Genomic DNA, 19,790 nt, shown 5'->3' with positions numbered 1-19,790 from the left:
GAGGCAACACGGGCCATCTGTCATCTGAAGAGCACAGGGAATGCTCCGGATGAGACCCAAAGCCCTAATCTCCAAAGTATTCTGAGTGTGATTAATGTGAAAGGTGTAAAATAGTTGACCACTATAAAGTGAGCAGTGCCAAGTAAAATGTTCGCACAAAACACTTGGTCAAAGAAGCCCCACTAAGCTCCTTTCATGATGGTGATGATGTAAAACAGTGGTTCTCAAATGGGGGTAAGCGTACCCCTAGGGGTACTTTGGCATACTGCAGGGGTTGCATGAGGCACAGCCCCATGCTTCTCACTAAATTGTGGGTATTTACAACTTTTTAATGTTCATTTTTACACTGCCAAATAGAACACACACATTATTTCCGATAATTTAATATTTTTTAGCCCAACATTGTTTTGTGCCAGTGAAAGGGCTACTAAGGTGAAACTATATCTTAGAGGAGGTCCACAAGTTTTGAGAACCACTGATGATGCTATAGAGAGGTGGTCCTGATGGTAGACACTGGCCGGAGATGAGCGTTCATCATGTTGACCAGTTCATCTCTGAATCATCCCCAGCAGCATCCAATCAAAACGTATGCAGAGTTAAAGTAGAAGGACAACAAGGTTTATTAAAAAAAAAATCAATAACCATGACTTAACCGAGTTAAAATGGAGTGGGAGCCCACTGAAAAGAACCTTAAGAAACACGTCGGGGGAAGTGATGCGTTCCAGAAGGTCAGACCCCCTCGGTGACCCCACCTCGGGGTCTGGACCTCGGTGACCCCACCTCGGGGTCTGGACCTCGGGGTCTGTCCTGGGCCTGGAGGTGGTCTCCAGCAGGTCTCCTGATCCCCCCCCCATCTGGTTTAGTGTTCACCCTACTCCGGGCGGGGGGGGAGGTGTGCATTTTAAAGAGGAAAGTGTTAACGTGATTTAAAGGAAAGACAATACCTACAGGGCGACCCCCCCACCCCACAGCAGGGGGCTGGATACAGAACCCTCAGGAGAACATTCGTGAAGAACAGTTGGACATTCCCGTCAGGATTGTTGTTTCCCCCGCACGTTGTCCGTAAGCCGTCCTACAAACCAGGCGGTCAGCAGCCCGTTTGGACCGGCTGCTGCTCAGTCCTTCCTGAAACAGGTCCTACTCAAGAGAGCTTCAACACGATGGGGAGTTAATAGTTCCTCAAATACTGTGATTCAGTAGTAGTAGTAGTAGTACACACACACACACACACGCACACACACACACACACACACACACACACACACACACACACACACACACACAGACAGGGAATACTTGTAGAGTGTCTGGTTTTGTCTGGCTAGCTGGTCATGGTTTGAGTCCTGACCAGTGTGGGGGGGGGGGGGTCTCAGACTAGACCAGGGGTAGTGCGGGTTGCCAGGTTGGAGCACGCTGTTAACAGACTGAACAGTGGGGGGGGGGGGGGGCCCTTCAGGAGATGGTGGAGAACTCCTTGAGCAGCAGGTCCTGGCTCATGGTGCTCAGAGACACGTTCCTCCGCACGTTGAGGCTGATGGAGCGAACCTGGAGGGGGTGGGGGGGGCACAGGTGGTGAGAGCTCTCTCTCTTCATCACGAGACGACATTAAATCGATTCATCGGACAACGATACAATATTTGCCGATATCAAAAGTCTGCTGCGATACGATTTCGATTCGATTCAGGGGCATGCGATCGATGTGAGGCGATATCATACGGCCATTTAACACAACCTCTTACATTCACATCAACCCACAATAAACCACTTAGCCTTGGTGTTCTTTATCATTGGAGACAGTTTTCAACACATTTCATTCAGTCCTTCTAGTTGCAGAGTTCGCTCGTGCTAGGCTAGCGCACGGCAATGGGCAATACTAGCCTGCTAATAAAACAGTCTTACCCACTCCACAGTACATCCGAGGTAAATCAACTATAACGCCAGACGGTCGATGTAAATGCCTGTGTTGATAGAATGATTTTAGAAATAAAACTAACCTCGGATCGCATGAATCATTGCATTTTGAGGGACTACTTTCTCAGTAGCAGCGGAATTTAACTAAGGTATCAGTCCGCCGCTGCCGTAGCCTACTACGAGGAATATAACGCTGCTGCTGAGACACAGCAAGTCCCTCAAAATGCAATGCAAGGTTGGTTAAAGAATTGGGCTACTTTTAATCACATGGCTGGAAAAAACTGAAATCTGCCCAATCTGGCAACACTGCTAGCCGTGCTGCTAGTAGCAAAACTGAAACTAGACATCGCCGCGGTCACACATGCGCTCGCCGCTCGCCCCGTTTAACCAGTCCCTCCAGAAAAATGCGGCATTTTTTTGTGATTGTTTCGGCCAAAAATCCTTGATTATGAAGCACGTTTTCTTAAAAAATGCGATGAAATATGCGGCATATTTATGCAATTTTATGCGATGAAATTGCGGGAACTTGCAAAAAATTGCAGATTTTCGATGACGTTCACGCCACGTAATTACGTCACTTCATAACGTTCCCATGGCAATAGGGGGAATGGCTGCTCTTGTGTGAAGTAAACGCAACATTTTTCAACTTTCTGCTAAGATATGTGACTTTTTTGTAACGAAAATGCGGGGATTATGAAATCATGCAAGCCCCGCATATTTTGCGCGGAAATCTGCAATTTATGCGGTGAAAGTACGGCATATTTGAAAAAATGCGGCCCTCGCATGAATATGCGGACTTTGGCTGATTGTGCGTTGAATTATGCGATCGCATAATGGCTTTTTTCTGGAGGGACTGTTTAACTGGTGTACGCATACGTGAGCGGCTTGGCGCACTATAATACAGCGGTATGCATCGACGTTTGGGCGCTGCATCGATACAGTTGGATTGTTCGCCGATCGACGGATCGTTACCCCCCCCTCACCAGCTCCTTGAAGAAGGCGGCCTCGCGGGGCTGCTCCGAGTATCTCTCAAACTGGTCCAGGCCGTCCTGCAGCTTCAGGGTCAGCGTGTCGTAGTTGGTCCGCACCACCTCCAGCACCTGGGGGGGGGCAGGCAGGGGGGCGGGGAGATGGGGGAGGAGAGGGGCGGGAATACGGGAATAAATGGACTGCATTTAGACAGAGCTATTCTAACCAGGGGCCGCTCAAAGCCCTTTACAACACCGCCTCACATTCACCCATTCATAAACACATTCACCCATTCAGACACCCAGGTTCACCCCAGCAGAGGTTCACCCCAGCAGAGGTTCACCCCAGTAGAGGTTGGGAAATGGCCCAATAATGCAGTGCTTTTCTCCAGATTAGAAGTGGAAGTCAGCCGTGAAATGATCCCCAACCAGTCCCTCCCCACACACACGCACACGCACACGCACACACACACACGCACACACACAGTTTAAATACCATGTGAAACAAAAAGAGGTTTGCGTGGGGTTTTGTTTTATTCAAAGGTCTAATGGAGCTGTGATGAAACATTCATCAGCGCCGCCCTCTCTCTCGCCCCCCCCCACGCTCCTCAGCACGGGGGCAGGTGAGGCCGTCTTAAAGAGAGAACCCCCCCTGGGGGACCTTAGGCCTGCTTCTACTGCAGAGCTGAGAGGCCCTGAGTGAGAAGAGGGGTCATCATGGTTTATGTAACACAGTGTATGATGGATGGGTGCGTGTGTGTGTGTGTGTGTGTGTGTGTGTGTGTGTGTGTGTGTGTGTGTGTGTGAGCACGAGTTAGAGAATACAAGACAGCAGATGTCCAAACAGAGGGCGATCAGGTGTGGATGAAGAGGCAGCGACTTCTCTCCACCACCTTATTAATTATGGACCTTAAACGTTATCCCCCAAACCGCCCCCATTCACTCTGTAAATCCTCCAGGACGAGACCTACCTGCTCTTCAGACAGCTGGGAGATGTGGTTCACGGCCGCGTACGACTCGATCTTGGGGTTGAAATGGTTGATGATGGCCCTGGAATCCATGAGTTCATATCAAACGTTAGGTTAGAAAAGAGAAGAGAGCGTTTACATCCCAGGGTTTAAGTGCCACTTTGTGATGGACCCGCAGACCATAAACGTGTTTTACTTCAACAACATTACGCTCACTGTTTCCCGCTCAGCATCGGAGGAGGTCACAGGAGAGAGGGTAAACATCTCCCATCCCTCCTCAGAGAACTCATTACTCTGCTCGTGTTTTAAGTATCTATGGATCCACACTGGTGAGCAAGGATCTGGTGGGGGGGGGGGGGGGGGGGGGTTCTGACAGACTACACACCGCCAAACACCCACACACTGAGATATTACTGCTTCTGCAATCCCATCACGGTTCCTTTTCCATTAGCAGGAACCAACCGGGTAACTCCTCATCACAGCCTCTGGGCTACAGCAGAGCTTCATGCTATGAGCACTGAGTGTTAAAGGAGCCCCATGTTACCTTATGGATACGGTTTATCCAATACAACGTCCTACTGATAGAATCAAAGCAAATCACCCCTGGTAATATGGTATTAATATCTAATATACACTATTGTTCAACAGTTGAACAGTTTTCAGCTGTGTAAACATAATTGCACGAGGGTTTTCTAATGATCAATTAGCCTTTTAACGCGATTAAACAATGTACCATTAGAACACAGGAGTGAAGGTTGCTGGAAGTGGGCCTCTGTGCACCTATGTAGACATTCAAATAAACTTCGGCCGTCTCCAGCTAGAATAGTCCTTTACCACATTAACAATGTCTAGACTGTATTTCTGATCATTTAATGCTATCTTCATTGAAAAAAAAAATAATACTTTTCTTGCAAAAACAAGGACATTTCCCAAAGTGACCCCAAACGTTTGAAGAGTAGTGTAAAATATAAATAATATATAATAATATATTCTCCCACACTGGGGAGTCACTGTGTGAATGAGAAGCAGGAAGATAAGAGAAGAAGATCAACAGAAAGAGTAATGGAGATGGAATAGAACTAGGCTTTCATTGAGACACAGCATGTTCCGAGGTCCTATTTGGTCTGTGATAACTGATCATCTATTTGAATCCATTTATTGCCATTGTTGCTGCAGTCTCCCTCCACCCTTCTATATGCAGATAGATGAAAGATAACAATAATAACCAGATCACTGAATGATGAGGAGGAGGAGGGAGGGAATGATCTGGAAGACACCGACTGATGAAGGAAATAACAGTGTGAGGGTGGCCGAGTGGAGTGAGTGAGTGAGTGAGTGAGTGAGTGAGTGAGTGAGTGAGTGAGTGAGTGAGTGAGTGAGTGAGTGAGTGAGTGAGTGAGTGAGTGAGTGAGTGAGTGAGTATGTGTGTGTGTGCGTGTGCGGGCTTACCGAACGTTGACCAGAGAGTGTGTGACCTTGCTGGCGGGCTCCTTCCACTGGCCCGTGTTGGTCGAGACCCTCAACACTGAACACAACAAGAGGCAGTCAATCCACTACCCCCAAACCCACGCACAATACAAAAACACATTATTTAAATACATATTTCTGTAATTTGCACTACATTTTTGCACTAGAATAAACCGTGGCTGGTACCACTACCACTTCTGCTACTTATTTTTACGTGTTTTCATTTGTACTGTAATCTGTATTTACTTTATCTTGTATTGTTGCTGCTATGTGCCTGTTGAAGAACCCATTCCGTGTTCTCTCAGTCTCTAGTCTCTGAGGTTATCTGCTGTTAGTCTCCGTCTCCCTACCCATGCAGTAGAGGTTGTCAAACACCTGGTGCATGCGCACCACCTCGTAGTATAGCTCGTCGTAGCTGTTGGACGTGGGCAGGAAGGTGTCCCCGTACGTGATGAACATGTTGAAGAGGTTCACCACCTGGAACACCAGGCCACAGGGGGGTTAGGAGTGTGTGCGTGTGTAGGGGTGTGTGTGTGAGCGTGCGCGTGTGTGTGTGTTTCCCACCAGCAGAGCCAGATGGAAGATGTTGTGCTTGGCCAATAGCGTCGTCTCGTTGGAGAGCAGGAACTTCAGCAGGTTGATGAGAGCTGCACACACAGAGACACACACTGTAACACACACACTGTAACAGACACACACAGACACGCACACTGTAACACATTCAGGGAGACAGACACACTGTAACATTTTCAGTAGGTCTAGAGCTGCACACAGAGACGCACACAACAGCTGTGTTCGAAACCGTTCCCTATTCACTCACTTACTATTCCCTATATAGTGTTCATGATATAGTGCACTATATAGGGAACGAACAAACGAGAATTCGGACACTACGCTGAACATTTCTAAACGACCGCATTGCATTGTGGTACACGGGAGTAACATGTAGGGAACATCGTATGTTCACTCAAATTTTGGGTATTTTAAGTCCACTATATAGTGAATGAAATCAACCACTGAGAATTCGAACACCACTACAAAATGGCGAGCCCCCTATATAGTGCACTATATCCGTGATAGGGAACGATTTCGAACACAGCTAATAAGGTAAGGTAAGGCATTCAGCCGGTGCGCGGCCGCCTCTCTTCCCCACAGGAACAAGCCAGGGGGAACTCGGGTTCCCCCTGGCTGCACATCCCCGTGCCGGGATGCCACATTGAGGGCTGCTTTAGAGTAAGACAGGAAGGTATAGGAGAAAGACGGGAGGACATGCAGTGATGGACCACGGGCAGGAATCGAACCGGGGTCCCTGCGGTCAGGTTGACGGTACGCTCCCAGTGAGAGCTTCAGAACTGGAACCTGTGAGCCACTCCTCTCAACGACAGAGGAAGCATGGCGGCTGGGAGAGAGAGGCAGATGGAGGAGACAGCTTTATGTCCTCCGTTTGGCTTGATCCTCAGTCTGCATTGTGCCCCGATTACCAGCCTCGAGAAGAGGGGGGGTTCAGGTCCTTAATGGTCTGATTACAGGAACATTTACATTTAGGGCATTTTGCTGACGCCGCTTTTATCCAAAGCAACTTACAAGCATTTGTTCGCACACCGACGGCGGAGTCAGCCACGCAGGGCGACAGCCAGCTTGTCGGAGCAGTCAGCGTCTCGCTCAGGGACACCTCGACACTCCGCTAGGAGGAGCTGGGGATCGAACAAGTGACCTTCCAGTTACCAGCCAACCCGCTCTACCTCCTGAGCTACTGTCGCCCACGCCCAGGAACGTGGGTTTTAATGAGACACAGCAAGAAGGAGCCATCCCAGCCTGCAGGGATACCCTGATGTGGGTCTTGACCTCGGCTTTTTGGAACCCTTAAAGAGGAAATTTAAATCCTAGAGACGTCCAAATGAGGAAATGAGGCTTTGTTTTTCAAGCTCTATGTCAGCTCTGCCGGCTGACATACAGACAGCGAGTCTTCTGCCCTTCCAGAATAAAAGCCTCACAACAGCAAAAGCTCTTTGACAGTGAAGGACGAGTGCAGCACATGAATAATGCACCCCTCTCAGGGCTCTCCTGGGACCAGTGCAGTCCGTCCTCAGATGGCTGCCGTCACAGAGAGAGGTACGCAAGGGCCACAGGCTGAACAGAGACCGAGACCTCAGAGGGAAGGTGAGACAGGGAACGGAGGTGAACAGACCTGACCACAGAGAGGAGAGAGGAACAGACCTGACCACAGAGAGGAGAGAGGAACAGACCTGACCACAGAGAGGAGAGAGGAACAGACCTGACCACAGAGAGGAGAGAGGAACAGACCTGACCACAGAGAGGAACAGACCTGACCACAGAGAGGAGAGAGGAACAGACCTGACCACAGAGAGGAGAGAGGAACAGACCTGACCACAGAGAGGAGAGAGGAACAGACCTGACCACAGAGAGGAGAGAGGAACAGACCTGACCACAGAGAGGAGAGAGGAACAGACCTGACCACAGAGAGGAACAGACCTGACCACAGAGAGGAGAGAGGAACAGACCTGACCACAGAGAGGAGAGAGGAACAGACCTGACCACAGAGAGGAGAGAGGAACAGACCTGACCACAGAGAGGAGAGAGGAACAGACCTGACCACAGAGAGGAGAGAGGAACAGACCTGACCACAGAGAGGAGAGAGGAACAGACCTGACCACAGAGAGGAGAGAGGAACAGACCTGACCACAGAGAGGAACAGACCTGACCACAGAGAGGATCAGACCTGACCACAGAGAGGAGAGAGGAACAGACCTGACCACAGAGAGGAGAGAGGAACAGACCTGACCACAGAGAGGAGAGAGGAACAGACCTGACCACAGAGAAGAGAGAGGAACAGACCTGACCAGAGAGGAGAGAGGAACAGACCTGACCACAGAGAGGAACAGACCTGACCACAGAGAGGAACAGACCTGACCACAGAGAGGAGAGAGGAACAGACCTGACCACAGCTCCCTCCAGGTGTAGTGTAACCGGATCCTGCACTTCTTCTGGTAGCAGATCAGTTTGTGGATGATCTGGACACAGCGCCTGCAGGAAGAGCAAACACACACACCACACATTTGATTCATTTATTTGGAATGACTAATACTACAACACCATAGCATCCAAATATTAATAAAGAGCCTATCATGTCTTACACAACAACAACAACACAAACACTGTGCAAGTATCAACAACCAAGTGAATCAGTAGAGATAAATATATAGTTATATTATTAGTAGAGATGACAGCACCTTCTCTATATATGCAGACTGCCTATGATTGCTGACACACAAACAAACACACACACACACACACCATGAAGTATTGCTAAAACTGTGAACACCAGATAACAGATTCTTCTCATTAGTTCAACGAGTACAATTAGCAATCATTTGGTTGAAGCTTCAGAAATGCTTAATTCTGTTTCCGATTATAAACAGAATACTGGCCAATCTCAACCCCAGAAATAATTGCCCATTTGCAACAGTTTATGACATTAGTATAGAAATGATCCTAAATAATATTTAAGAACACAATCATTGGTTAATCACGGGCCCTCACATGTATAGATCCATGGGGAACTCCTTCATCATGTGAGTGACGATGAACTCCACCATCAGATCTGGAGAGAGAGATCACATCAGATCACAGAGACAAGCATTTTCATTTATATTTACATTTCGTTTTTTTTGCTGAAAAAATCCAAAGCAATCATTCATGCACTCATTCCCCCCCCGACGGCGGAGTCAGCCCCGCAGGGCGACAGCCAGCTGGTCAGGAGCAGTCAGGGGGGGGGCGTCTCGCTCAGGGACACCTCGACACTCAGCTAGGAGGAGCCGGGGATCGAACCAGCAACCTTCAGGTTACCAGACGACCCGCTCTGCCTCCTGAGCTACTGCCTCCCCCAGCACCACGAACCAGGTGGGGGAACATCTCCAACCGGGGGTGAGGGGGGCCCCCAGAGCTGGAGGAGGGGAGGGAGGGGGGGCCCCCAGAGCTGGAGGAGGGGAGGGAGGGGGGGCCCCCAGAGCTGGAGGAGGAGAGGGGGGCCCCCAGAGCTGGAGGAGGAGAGGGAGGGGGGCCCCCAGAGCTGGAGGAGGAGAGGGGGGCCCCCAGAGCTGGAGGAGGAGAGGGGGGCCCCCAGAGCTGGAGGAGGGGGGTGAGGGGGGCCCAGAGCCGGAGGAGGGGGGCCCCAGAGCTGGAGGAGGGGGGCCCCAGAGCTGGAGGAGAGGGAGGGAGGGGGGGCCCCCAGAGCTGGAGGAGGAGAGGGAGGGGGGGCCCCCAGAGCTGGAGGAGGAGAGGGGGGCCCCCAGAGCTGGAGGAGGAGAGGGAGGGGGGCCCCCAGAGCTGGAGGAGGAGAGGGGGGCCCCCAGAGCTGGAGGAGGAGAGGGGGGCCCCCAGAGCTGGAGGAGGAGAGGGGGGCCCCCAGAGCTGGAGGAGGGGGGTGAGGGGGGCCCAGAGCCGGAGGAGGGGGGTGAGGGGGGCCCAGAGCCGGAGGAGGGGGGCCCCAGAGCTGGAGGAGGGGGGCCCCAGAGCTGGAGGAGAGGGAGGGAGGGGGGGCCCCCAGAGCTGGAGGAGGAGAGGGAGGTGGGCCCCCAGAGCTGGAGGAGGGGAGGTGGGCCCCCAGAGCTGGAGGGGGTGGGGGGGCACAGAGCTGGAGGAGAGGGAGAACGACGTACCTAGGACCGCACACACCAGCGGGCGGCAGGGGATGTTCTTGTCCACTCCCTTCTTCCTGTGCCTCATCGGCTGTAACACACGCAGTGGGACTCATTAGAAGAATTAGAGACGCTCCGATGTTCCTAACCCTTTTTTCCTTCCCGATACCGATTCCTGAAGTTGAGTATCGGCCGACACCGGGTATATACCGATACAGCGTCTAGTGTCTTAACTACTAATGCACCTTTTTCTTATTGAAGGGTTTTCTTAGGAGGATGGAAATGTACAGTCCGTTCTCTAGATTATTTACATTTATAATCTATAATTATAATAACACATTTGTATTCTTGCAGTTAAGCGTGAGTGACCCTATTTTTCCGGCAGCTCAAACGCACGCAGGTCGGAGATGACGCGTTTCCCGTTCCGACTTTCCACCTCCGACCTTTAACGAACGCAGCGTAACACCGCACGTTGTCATGTGATCGTAACTGCCCATAGATTTGCGTACTCGCCGATACCAGATACTGCAATTTTTGCAGTATCTGGGGAATATCCGATAGTGCCATCGGCACCAGAACAGCTCTGAAGAGTTTGGCTTCCTTCCACGCCCAGACACCCACCATTTTGTGCAGGTTGACCCTGAAGTTCATGTTGTCGTCGTGGAGGAAGGCGTCTGCGTACTGGTCCTGTAGGAGACACAAGCAGGCCAGGACGAGGTGAGACATCAGGGAGGGAGGGGAGAGGGCGGCGATGGGAGGAGAGTGAAGGGGTGTCTCCTACCTCCGCGATGCAGGTGAGGATGATGAGACACAACCGGGCACTGTTGAGCCTGTGCTCCTCTGGAAGGACACACACACACACACACACACACACACACACACACACACACACACACACGTAAAGTTTCCCTTCCAGACGTTGACGGATAAAAGGGATCAAACAAAGTGATGCCAAGCGGGCAAAGGCCCCACATCAGAGAGGAGAGGGCGGGGGCTGTAGAGGACGGGGGGGTGGAGAGGGGGGGAGGGGAGAGTGGACAGGGTGGGGTTGGAGGTGGGGGACTCACCTTTGGTGTCCTGCATGACGATGGAGGCGTACTTGAGGAAGGTGATGAGGAGGTTGCTGGTCTGCAGGTTGGGGTCCAGAGTCAGCTGCTCCTGGTTGTTCATGGCTGCAGACAGACAGACAGACAGACAGACAGACAGACAGACAGACAGACAGACAGACAGACAGACAGAGCTTTAGTGTGTGCTTAAACTCCCCAGAGGGAGAGGGTCCACTCCCAGAGGGGGGGTGGTGCCCAGCAGGGTGTAGGGGGTGGGGGTGAGACTCACCATCCAGGGAGGGGGGGCTTGTGCCCAGCGGGGTGGTGGGGGTGGTGGGAGACGGGGTGATGGAGGTGACCCCCATGTCGATCTCCGGGTGGCTCTGGAGAGGCAGAGCGTTACGGAGAGGTTAGAGTCCTGGAGTCACCCCCCGACTAAAACACAGACATCACAAAGTGAAGTCAACACACATTGGGTGGTGAAGCACTCTTACCTGGGCCAGAACAGTGATGAAGTTCCTGTTGAGATGAACGGCTTCGTACAACGCCAGCAGGATGGCCTCGTTGGTCCTGACAGGAGACCGGGAGGAAGTGAAGGGGTGAGATCAGAGACCGGGAGGAAGTGAAGGGGTGAGATCAGAGGAAGTGAAGGGGTGAGATCAGAGGAAGTGAAGGGGTGAGATCAGAGACCGGGAGGAAGTGAAGGGGTGAGATCAGAGACCGGGAGGAAGTGAAGGGTTGAGATCAGAGGAAGTGAAGGGGTGAGATCAGAGGAAGTGAAGGGGTGAGATCAGAGGAAGTGAAGGGGTGAGATCAGAGGAAGTGAAGGGGTGAGATCAGAGACCGGGAGGAAGTGAAGGGGTGAGATCAGAGGAAGTGAAGGGGTGAGTAGGAGTACGACGCTCAAACAGGAGGTGAAGGGGTGAGGTCAGAGTAAGACGTTCTAGAACAGGTGTAGAAACCAGGCAGAGCACTCACTGTACGGAGAGCTTCTCGTCTGCGTCCGCTATGAACATGTTGCCCACCTGTGGACAAAGCAGGTATCACACCCTCAGTCACCCCAACTCACACCTGTCTAACCCTCCCGCTGAATGACACTGATACCCAGAATGATCACACATGAACCAGAGTTCATATGTGATTCCCCCCCCCTCCACAAACTTATTGTATGTTGTGAGTCCTGGCACTTAGAATGAGTACTTACACTGCATGGTGTAGCATCTTATCCTAGCTATCGTTGTTGCATGTAGGTAATGGGTTAACCTAGCGATCTATGAACATCCTGACTGTAGCGAGAGATGTATTGTTGTTTCTCTTTCTTCTGACTAATGGGACTTATTGTAAGTCGCTCTGCATAAAAGCGTCTGATAAACGCCCTGAATGTAAGAGTTAACGTAAACCTCACAAGGACCCTATCCCAGGCTGCTCTCAGCTCTCCGTCAGCCCTGGAGGTGGTGTCCTACCATGGTGGTGAAGGTAGAGAAGAAGCCCCCCTGGTTCTCCTCCTCCTTGGCCTTGTACTGCCTGATGAGGAGCAGACAGAGGTTCAGGTGGTTCTATAACACCCATATGCTGCTTTTCTCTGAAACACGGCACGAAGACTGCAGCCTGGACCACAAGTAGGGCTGAACGATTTGGGTTTATATGTGATTATTTTGACCAATATTGCGATTTTTATAATTTATTAAGCTTCTTATGTTGTGTATTATTCACTAAAAAATAAATAAATCATTTTTTAGTATGACCAACACAACACATTGGAAGCAGTCAACATAAAAACTGCTCTTTCCTTTAGGCAAGGCCGATGTGTTGAGATTAATTTATATTATAAACTTCTTTATTTAACTATTGAATTGTAAAATTAAAATAAATGAATCGTACTGATTTCCAGTCAGTAACTTTTTTTTTTTTTTTTTAATCGCAGCCTTTGCGATTTGCATACCGCATACCTCTATTACATCGCGATTCCGATTTGAATTTGATTAATTGTTCAGCCTTAACAAGGTCTCTGTAGGAAGCGAGCTCCAGCCTCACAGACCTTTTATATCCATCAATACACTTTACACACATGACTCTTTGACATCCATAAATACACTTTACACACACATAACTGTGGTATATCTATCTTTCACAGAAATACACTTTAGACAGACATAGCTGCGGTATAACTATCTTTAGGTGGACAGAAGATGACGTGTTTGTTGTCAACATAAACCGAAGGGAAGCCTTTCAAACCCTTAAATAGAGTCAACGTGGTAACACAGAATGTGCACCACAAGAAACGCGTGTATCGTGATCCACGCCCCCCCGATCCCTCTTCCATCAGACGAATCCAAGTGACCAACAGAGGAGCTGGAGCCCTCTCTCTTACCGGCTGTATTCTGTCAGGGCGTGATGTACCACCATCCCCATTCCCTGCAGACATCAGACCAGGGGGGAAAGGTTCACGTTACCGGTGGCCAGACCAGGAAAACAAGCTCTGATCAAAACGATCCATGCTCGGACCAGGCGAAGGGGAAGCACTCACGTCTAGAGTGGGCTCGTCGTCCACGATGGAGAGCTTCACGATGTAGGGGTTCACCGACTGGGGGTCCGCACAGGACAGAGCTTTGGTTTAACACGGCCCCATTCTACTTGTATAGGGTCACCCCCCCGCCTCATCTGCATAGATCTGCACACTCAGGTTGTGGAAATAGTAATCATAACTATAGTCTACAATTATATCCATATTATATTAACCTTGATTATATAATTACTAGTCAATATAAAACAGTTTACATTCTGCTTGGACCTAGAGATACTATCTTCCTCTCTCTGACTGAGAGGTGTTAAGATAGTGGGATTTGACTCGCCATTGTAGCCATGAAGTCAGCCATGACCAATCCTAAACTTTGTTACCTTTGAATTACCTTCCCACAATGGAAAGGTTACCCTATGAGATTCATGTAAACATTGTCTAATTGGATCTATTCTTGGTCACTTTGCTGCCAGTATCTTCCCAGGATCATGCTCTTAAATTAAATAAATTATTCTGCTTCCAACGTGTCCAAAAAATATGTTTTTCTTCATCACACCTCATATTTCCTGTAGTTGACCAACAGAGCGAGGAGGACCACCGCGTCGTAGCCATGCTGCCCCCTGCTGGACACGTCTGACAGGATCTGAACACAACGGGACAACCAAAGCTGAGTAACACATCAGGAGAAGGTCACCAGGGATACACCGGGATCTGAACCCACAGACCTGGAGGATGGCTTCAAAGATGCTGTTGATCATGACGTATTCCAGGATGGTGTTCTGGCTGATGTTGTCCGTCACCTGGAACACAAGAACCAGTCAGGCCTGGTATTTACCATAGTGAGATGTTCCACACAGAGTGAGATGCTCCACCCAGAGTGAGACGCTCCTCAGAGTGAGACGCTCCACCCAGAGTGAGCTGCTCCACCCAGAGTGAGACGCTCCACCCAGAGTGAGACGCTCCTCAGAGTGAGCTGCTCCACCCAGAGTGAGACGCTCCTCAGAGTGAGACGCTCCACCCAGAGTGAGCTGCTCCACCCAGAGTGAGATGCTCCACCCAGAGTGAGACGCTCCACCCAGAGTGAGACGCTCCTCAGAGTGAGCTGCTCCACCCAGAGTGAGCTGCTCTACCCAGAGTGGGCTGCTCCACCCAGAGTGAGACGCTCCACCCAGAGTGAGACGCTCCACCCAGAGTGAGACGCTCCTCAGAGTGAGACACTCCACCCAGAGTGAGACGCTCCACCCAGAGTGAGCTGCTCTACCCAGAGTGAGCTGCTCTACCCAGAGTGAGCTGCTCCACCCAGAGTGAGCTGCTCCACCCCCTCACCGTGACCAGGCACAGCAGCAGTTTGAGGCAGAGACTCTTCAGACTCTCAGATCCGTCTCCACAGAGCAGGCTGTCCAGACTCTCCATCAGGTCCTGTCAGAACACACCCACAGACCATCAGATATACATTTAAGATTAGAGTTGTATCAGAAATCAGTATCAGAACCCCCTGCGATACTGCCTCAAATGCAGTATTGTGTATCGGCGAGTACGCAAGTCTATGCGCGATCTATCCGATACGATCACATGACTCCTTTACTACACAGAGAACATCACAACACGACGGTGTTACGCTGCGTCTGATAACGGCCAGAGATGGAAAGTCGGAACGGGAAACGTGTCGTCTCCGACCTACGTGTGTTTGAGCTGCCAAGTCTGAAAAAATAGGATGCTCACGATCGACTACAAGAATACAAATCTATCATAGATTAGAAATGTTAATTATCTAGTTCTGAAAAAAAGGGTATTGTCGACAGTGACGCGACTGTACATTGTTGTCATCATAAGAGAGCCCTTCAATAAGAACAAGTGCTGTTACATTCTACAGGCTGTATCGGTATATACTCAATATCGGTATCGATACTCAAGTTCAGGAATCGAAAACGGTATCGGGAAGGAAAAAATGGTATGGGAACATCTCAATTCAAAATACGTCTTTGGGTCTGACCGCTGTTGGTGGTTTGTCTCCGCTCCAACACTCACCTTCATCCGGAGCTCCGCCTTGTCGAAGCCCATCAGCATGTTGATGATGTCGAAGCCCGAGGACGACTTGTTCTTCTGATGGACGCCACGGAACAGAGCGCACAGCGTCTGGGGAGGGAGGGAGGGAGGGAGGGAGGGAGGGAAGGAGGGAGGGGAGGGAGGGAGAGAGGAGCTTAGGAGTGAGATACATGAGAAAACGACAGTAATCTGTGATCATTCCCCTGTCTCCTCTCTGTGGTTAACGGCTGAGATCGGTCGATCTAGATTTGAACCAATGAGTATAACTTACGGCCACAAATCAGTCAGTCCGTCTGGAATCACTGTGGGGTCGCTTTGGCAAAGGATCTGCTTAACGACTAATGGACCTGTTAAGGACCTGTCTTAGAGGGGGCGGGACCTGTGTAAGAGGGGGCGGGACATGTCTTAGAGAGGGCGGGACCTGTGTAAGAGAGGGCGGGACCTGTGTAAGAGGGGGCGGGACCTGTGTAAGAGGGGACGGGACCTGTCTTAGAGGGGGCGGGACCTGTGTAACAGGGGGCGGGACCTGTCTTAGAGGGGGTGGGACCTGTGTAAGAGGGGACGGATCCTGTAACAGAGGGGGCGGGACCTGTCTCAGAGGGGGCGGGACCTGTCTCAGAGAGGGGGGGCTGTCTCAGAGGGGGCGGGACCTGTCTCAGACGGGGCGGGACCTGTCTCAGGGGGGGCGGGACCTGTCTCAGAGGGGACGGGACCTGTCTCAGGGGGGGCGGGACCTGTCTCAGAGGGTCTGTACCTGCAGGGCGTTGACCACCTTGATCTGGTGCTCCTCCCCCAGTGCCTGCACACAGCGGTGGAACAGAGAGTTGATGTTGTCCTGGATCCTCTGCACCTCCTCCCCGTCCACGCTCTCCAGCTTCGACTCCAGGTACTCCAGGTTGACCTGCAAAGGGAGGGGCCTGTTAACGGCGTGGGTCATACTGGGCTGAGACGGGGCTATCCTAGTGTGAGCAGTGTAAAGTGTAAAGTGCATTTCAGGCAGTATCGAGTATCAGCAAGTACGGAAGTCTATGCGCCGATCCGATCACATGACTACATTAGTACACAGAGAACGTCACAAACACTACAGTGTACGCAGCGTTCGTTAACGGCCGGGAGAGGAAAGTCAGAACGGGAAACGCGTCATCTACGACCTACATGCGTTTGAGCTTCCAAGTCGGAAAAACATGGGTGCTCACGCTTAACTACAAGGAGGAGTCATCGTAAGAGAACCCTTCCATAAGAACACAGTCTGTTAGTAGGTACAATACTAGACGCTGTATCGGTATATACTTGGTATCGGCCGATAATCAAGATCAGGAAGCGGAATCAGTATCGGGAAGGAAAAAATGGTCGGAACATCTCTATTTTAAAGATAAGGATTTCCAATGATACAATTATAAACGGCTAAAAGTGTAACACACTATTTCCATCATTACCACAACGACACATTAACAGGTCCTTAGAGAGAGACCGCTTGTAGCTGGGTCTGGGGGGGGTCTGTGTTCACCTTCTTTGGACTTCTAATTAAACTCTTCATGAAGATTTAGTCTGTTTTGTTATCAGAGCCTATTAAGCTAAAGCTATTCAATTCATAACATAAGAGTCTGAAACATCAGAAACAATCATTCATCAACATTACATTATTCCTAGAATGAAAATTAGCATAAATTGCATAACCATATGCATACCAGTCCTTTCAACAATGTGACGATGTGCTTATTACATAATTTGGCGAATGCTTTTATCCAGCGACCTTCAATCATGAAGATACAACCCAAAAATTGCAATCATCATTCAGGGCTTATGGTAAATGAACTGCATTTAGACAACGCTTTTCTCCCCAGTGGCCACTCAAAGCGCTTTACAATATTGCCACGTTCACCCATTCATGCACACATTCACACACCGACGGCGGAGTCAGCCATGCAGGGCGACAGCCAGCTCGTCGGGAGCAGTCAGGGGGGGGGCGTCTGGAGAGGCGGGGAAAGATCTAGCAACATTCTGGTTACCAGCCAACCTGCTCTACCTCCTGAGCCACATTCCGCCCCATGACCCTATGCACCTCATAGGTTTGACGAACCTCCCAAACATGGGACGTTCAAACATGGGGGCGAACGCGTATTCACCAACATGTTTGACCAGCGGACAACGCTGGAGTCTCCTCACCTTCATGAGGAACAGCTCGTCCCAGAAGCGGGGGTTGTGTTTGGAGGGGTCCTCTTTCTGTGGAGGACGAGACAGCAGATTATTCTTCCACCTCCTCCTCCCCCCAATGCACCTGCTACCAATAACGATACTACAGAGAACAAGCAGAAGCCCTTACCGCAAAGATCTCATCGTACATCAGCACTACCTTCTCCTTCAGCGGCTTCTTGGAGGAGGAGGACCTCCGGAGTAGCCCCACCTTCTTCTCCACCTGAGACATGACGGTCTGGGGACAGAGAGATGCTGAACTCAGACCGGTGGCTCGTACACACATCTAGACGGTCTGGTCATTCTGCAGCCATTCTGATAGGAATCCATTCAACAGACCTGCTGCTGGCAATATCTCTAGTGCTATTTATTATTAGGACCTGTTTTGTGCAGGTTCAGTTATTTGCCTTTCATACTAAATAAATACATGAATAAATGCCTTAAATGTAAAAGGCATCTTGCTGAGCAACATTTCTTTGCTAGTTAACAAAGTTGTAAAATTCCAAAGTAAAGATGACTATTGCAACGCTGATATAGTCTAATAACACAGCCATTCAAAACCACTTCAACAGCAGAATATCTGCTTGCTTGGTCTCTGATACTCTGAATGCCATCCCAGGAACCCAAGCCCAGATTTGACAGACAGACAGACAGACAGACATGACCTGACACGGTTGTGGTACTGAGATCGGATTGGTTACTTATAGAAGAGGTTTACATTAATAGATATAATAATATATATCTATTAATATCCCATATGCCATCAGCCAGTCAGTCAGCTGACTAAAGGTAGGCAGCTAGCAGCACACCTCTCTCAGTAGCATAACATTGTATGCTAAGACAGCTAGCATGCTAAAGTTGGCTTTTGATAGTAAAGCTTTTGAGATTCGTGGTGACATTAACATGTTGTCAGTTCCATTGTGTTCAACATATTAACTTAGACCTTACCGGGGTTAAATGTTATTATCAAGATAGTAAATGTTGTTCGTGAAGCTATATCGTTGGTAGCATCGGTACGTTAGCGTCTGCTGCTCGCTCTGCTTCCGCTGTGAAGCCCTCCCTCTGCAGGGTGTCTGCGGAGTCCTAGAGACGGACGGGTTCAGGGTGTCCGCGGGGTCCTAGAGTAGGCCGGGTTCACTCGAGTACTCTGCTGCAGGGTGTCCGCGGGGTCCTAGAGATTGACGGGTTCACCGTCAGTTCACGCTTAGAAAAATGAGATTTTTCTGACATGCTACGGAAACATGGATTCAGTTGTCATAATTTTTTTCAGACATTCTGAAAGAAAAACATGCACATTCCTAACCATCAAAATTAAAACAAAAGCTTTAGCTAAAACAAACAGCAAAATATGAACAAATATCATTATTACATAATCCAGGAGCGATAGGTTTTGTTTTGAAGGTTTTTGTGATGAATACAATCCTAAATGCCTGGTAACTTCAATCAGCGCATACAGCTGTCTAATCACATGACTGTCTCATTACGCGACCGATGCTGAACTAAATTCATTATTTAACGGGGCAGCAAAGTCTAGATAAAATTGGTCAATTAAATAATATTTGAACCTTACGCCAACGACTGAGACCTGTTCATTAAAGCTAGTGCTGAACAAGCAGGACTGAATGAAGTCATATCACATCATTAACAATAAATATTTTATTAGTTTAAGTCTTATTTAATTAAATTAAACAAATGCAAAGGTTACTTGAACTGCTCATATTGGGCTTTTATTAACTAATATTAAATAAAAAATATGTATCATTTAAAAAAGATAGAATGCGGAGGTTAAATCGGCCACTGTGGCATAAGTCATGTTTAGTAGTTTATTGATTTTTTTCCAAAGGAAACAGATGTAATTTTAAATAAGTGTGCTTATTTACAATTGATGCCTTTTTGGGAAACACAACAGCGATAGTATGTTGCTGCGGAGCAATAAAGGACTAAAACAGATCTGTCTCTTGCCTACTTTGCGCCCTAATCCTCAGATAAAGGTTCTGTGTGCAGAAAGGGAATTA

The 19,790-nt window shown here is 49.5% G+C and overlaps 1 protein-coding gene across 1 annotated transcript; it reads right to left on the bottom strand.

Annotated features, from left to right (window-relative positions):
* Positions 1-602: 602 nt before the first annotated feature.
* Positions 603-18,845, bottom strand: armh3 (armadillo like helical domain containing 3). The gene is made up of 26 exons (XM_079730127.1): positions 18,724-18,845; positions 17,906-18,013; positions 17,749-17,805; positions 16,337-16,483; positions 15,565-15,672; positions 14,863-14,955; positions 14,262-14,336; positions 14,093-14,179; positions 13,546-13,602; positions 13,390-13,433; positions 12,482-12,542; positions 11,997-12,043; positions 11,513-11,588; positions 11,308-11,401; positions 11,040-11,144; positions 10,754-10,812; positions 10,594-10,659; positions 9,994-10,063; positions 8,876-8,936; positions 8,271-8,359; positions 5,879-5,961; positions 5,665-5,791; positions 5,297-5,372; positions 3,851-3,929; positions 2,895-3,011; positions 603-1,545 (listed from the first exon to the last, which is right to left on the bottom strand). Exons 2-26 carry the CDS (start codon positions 18,005-18,007, stop codon positions 1,453-1,455), a joined length of 2,073 nt encoding a protein of 690 aa, XP_079586253.1. The 5' UTR covers positions 18,008-18,013; positions 18,724-18,845; the 3' UTR covers positions 603-1,452.
* Between the last annotated feature and the right edge of the window lie 945 nt (positions 18,846-19,790).

The sequence above is a fragment of the Pollachius pollachius genome (genome assembly GCF_949987615.1).
Source record: "Pollachius pollachius genome assembly, chromosome: 2".
NCBI classification, from domain to species: Eukaryota; Metazoa; Chordata; class Actinopteri; order Gadiformes; family Gadidae; genus Pollachius; species Pollachius pollachius.
This window is presented reverse-complemented; position numbering and strand designations above follow the sequence as displayed.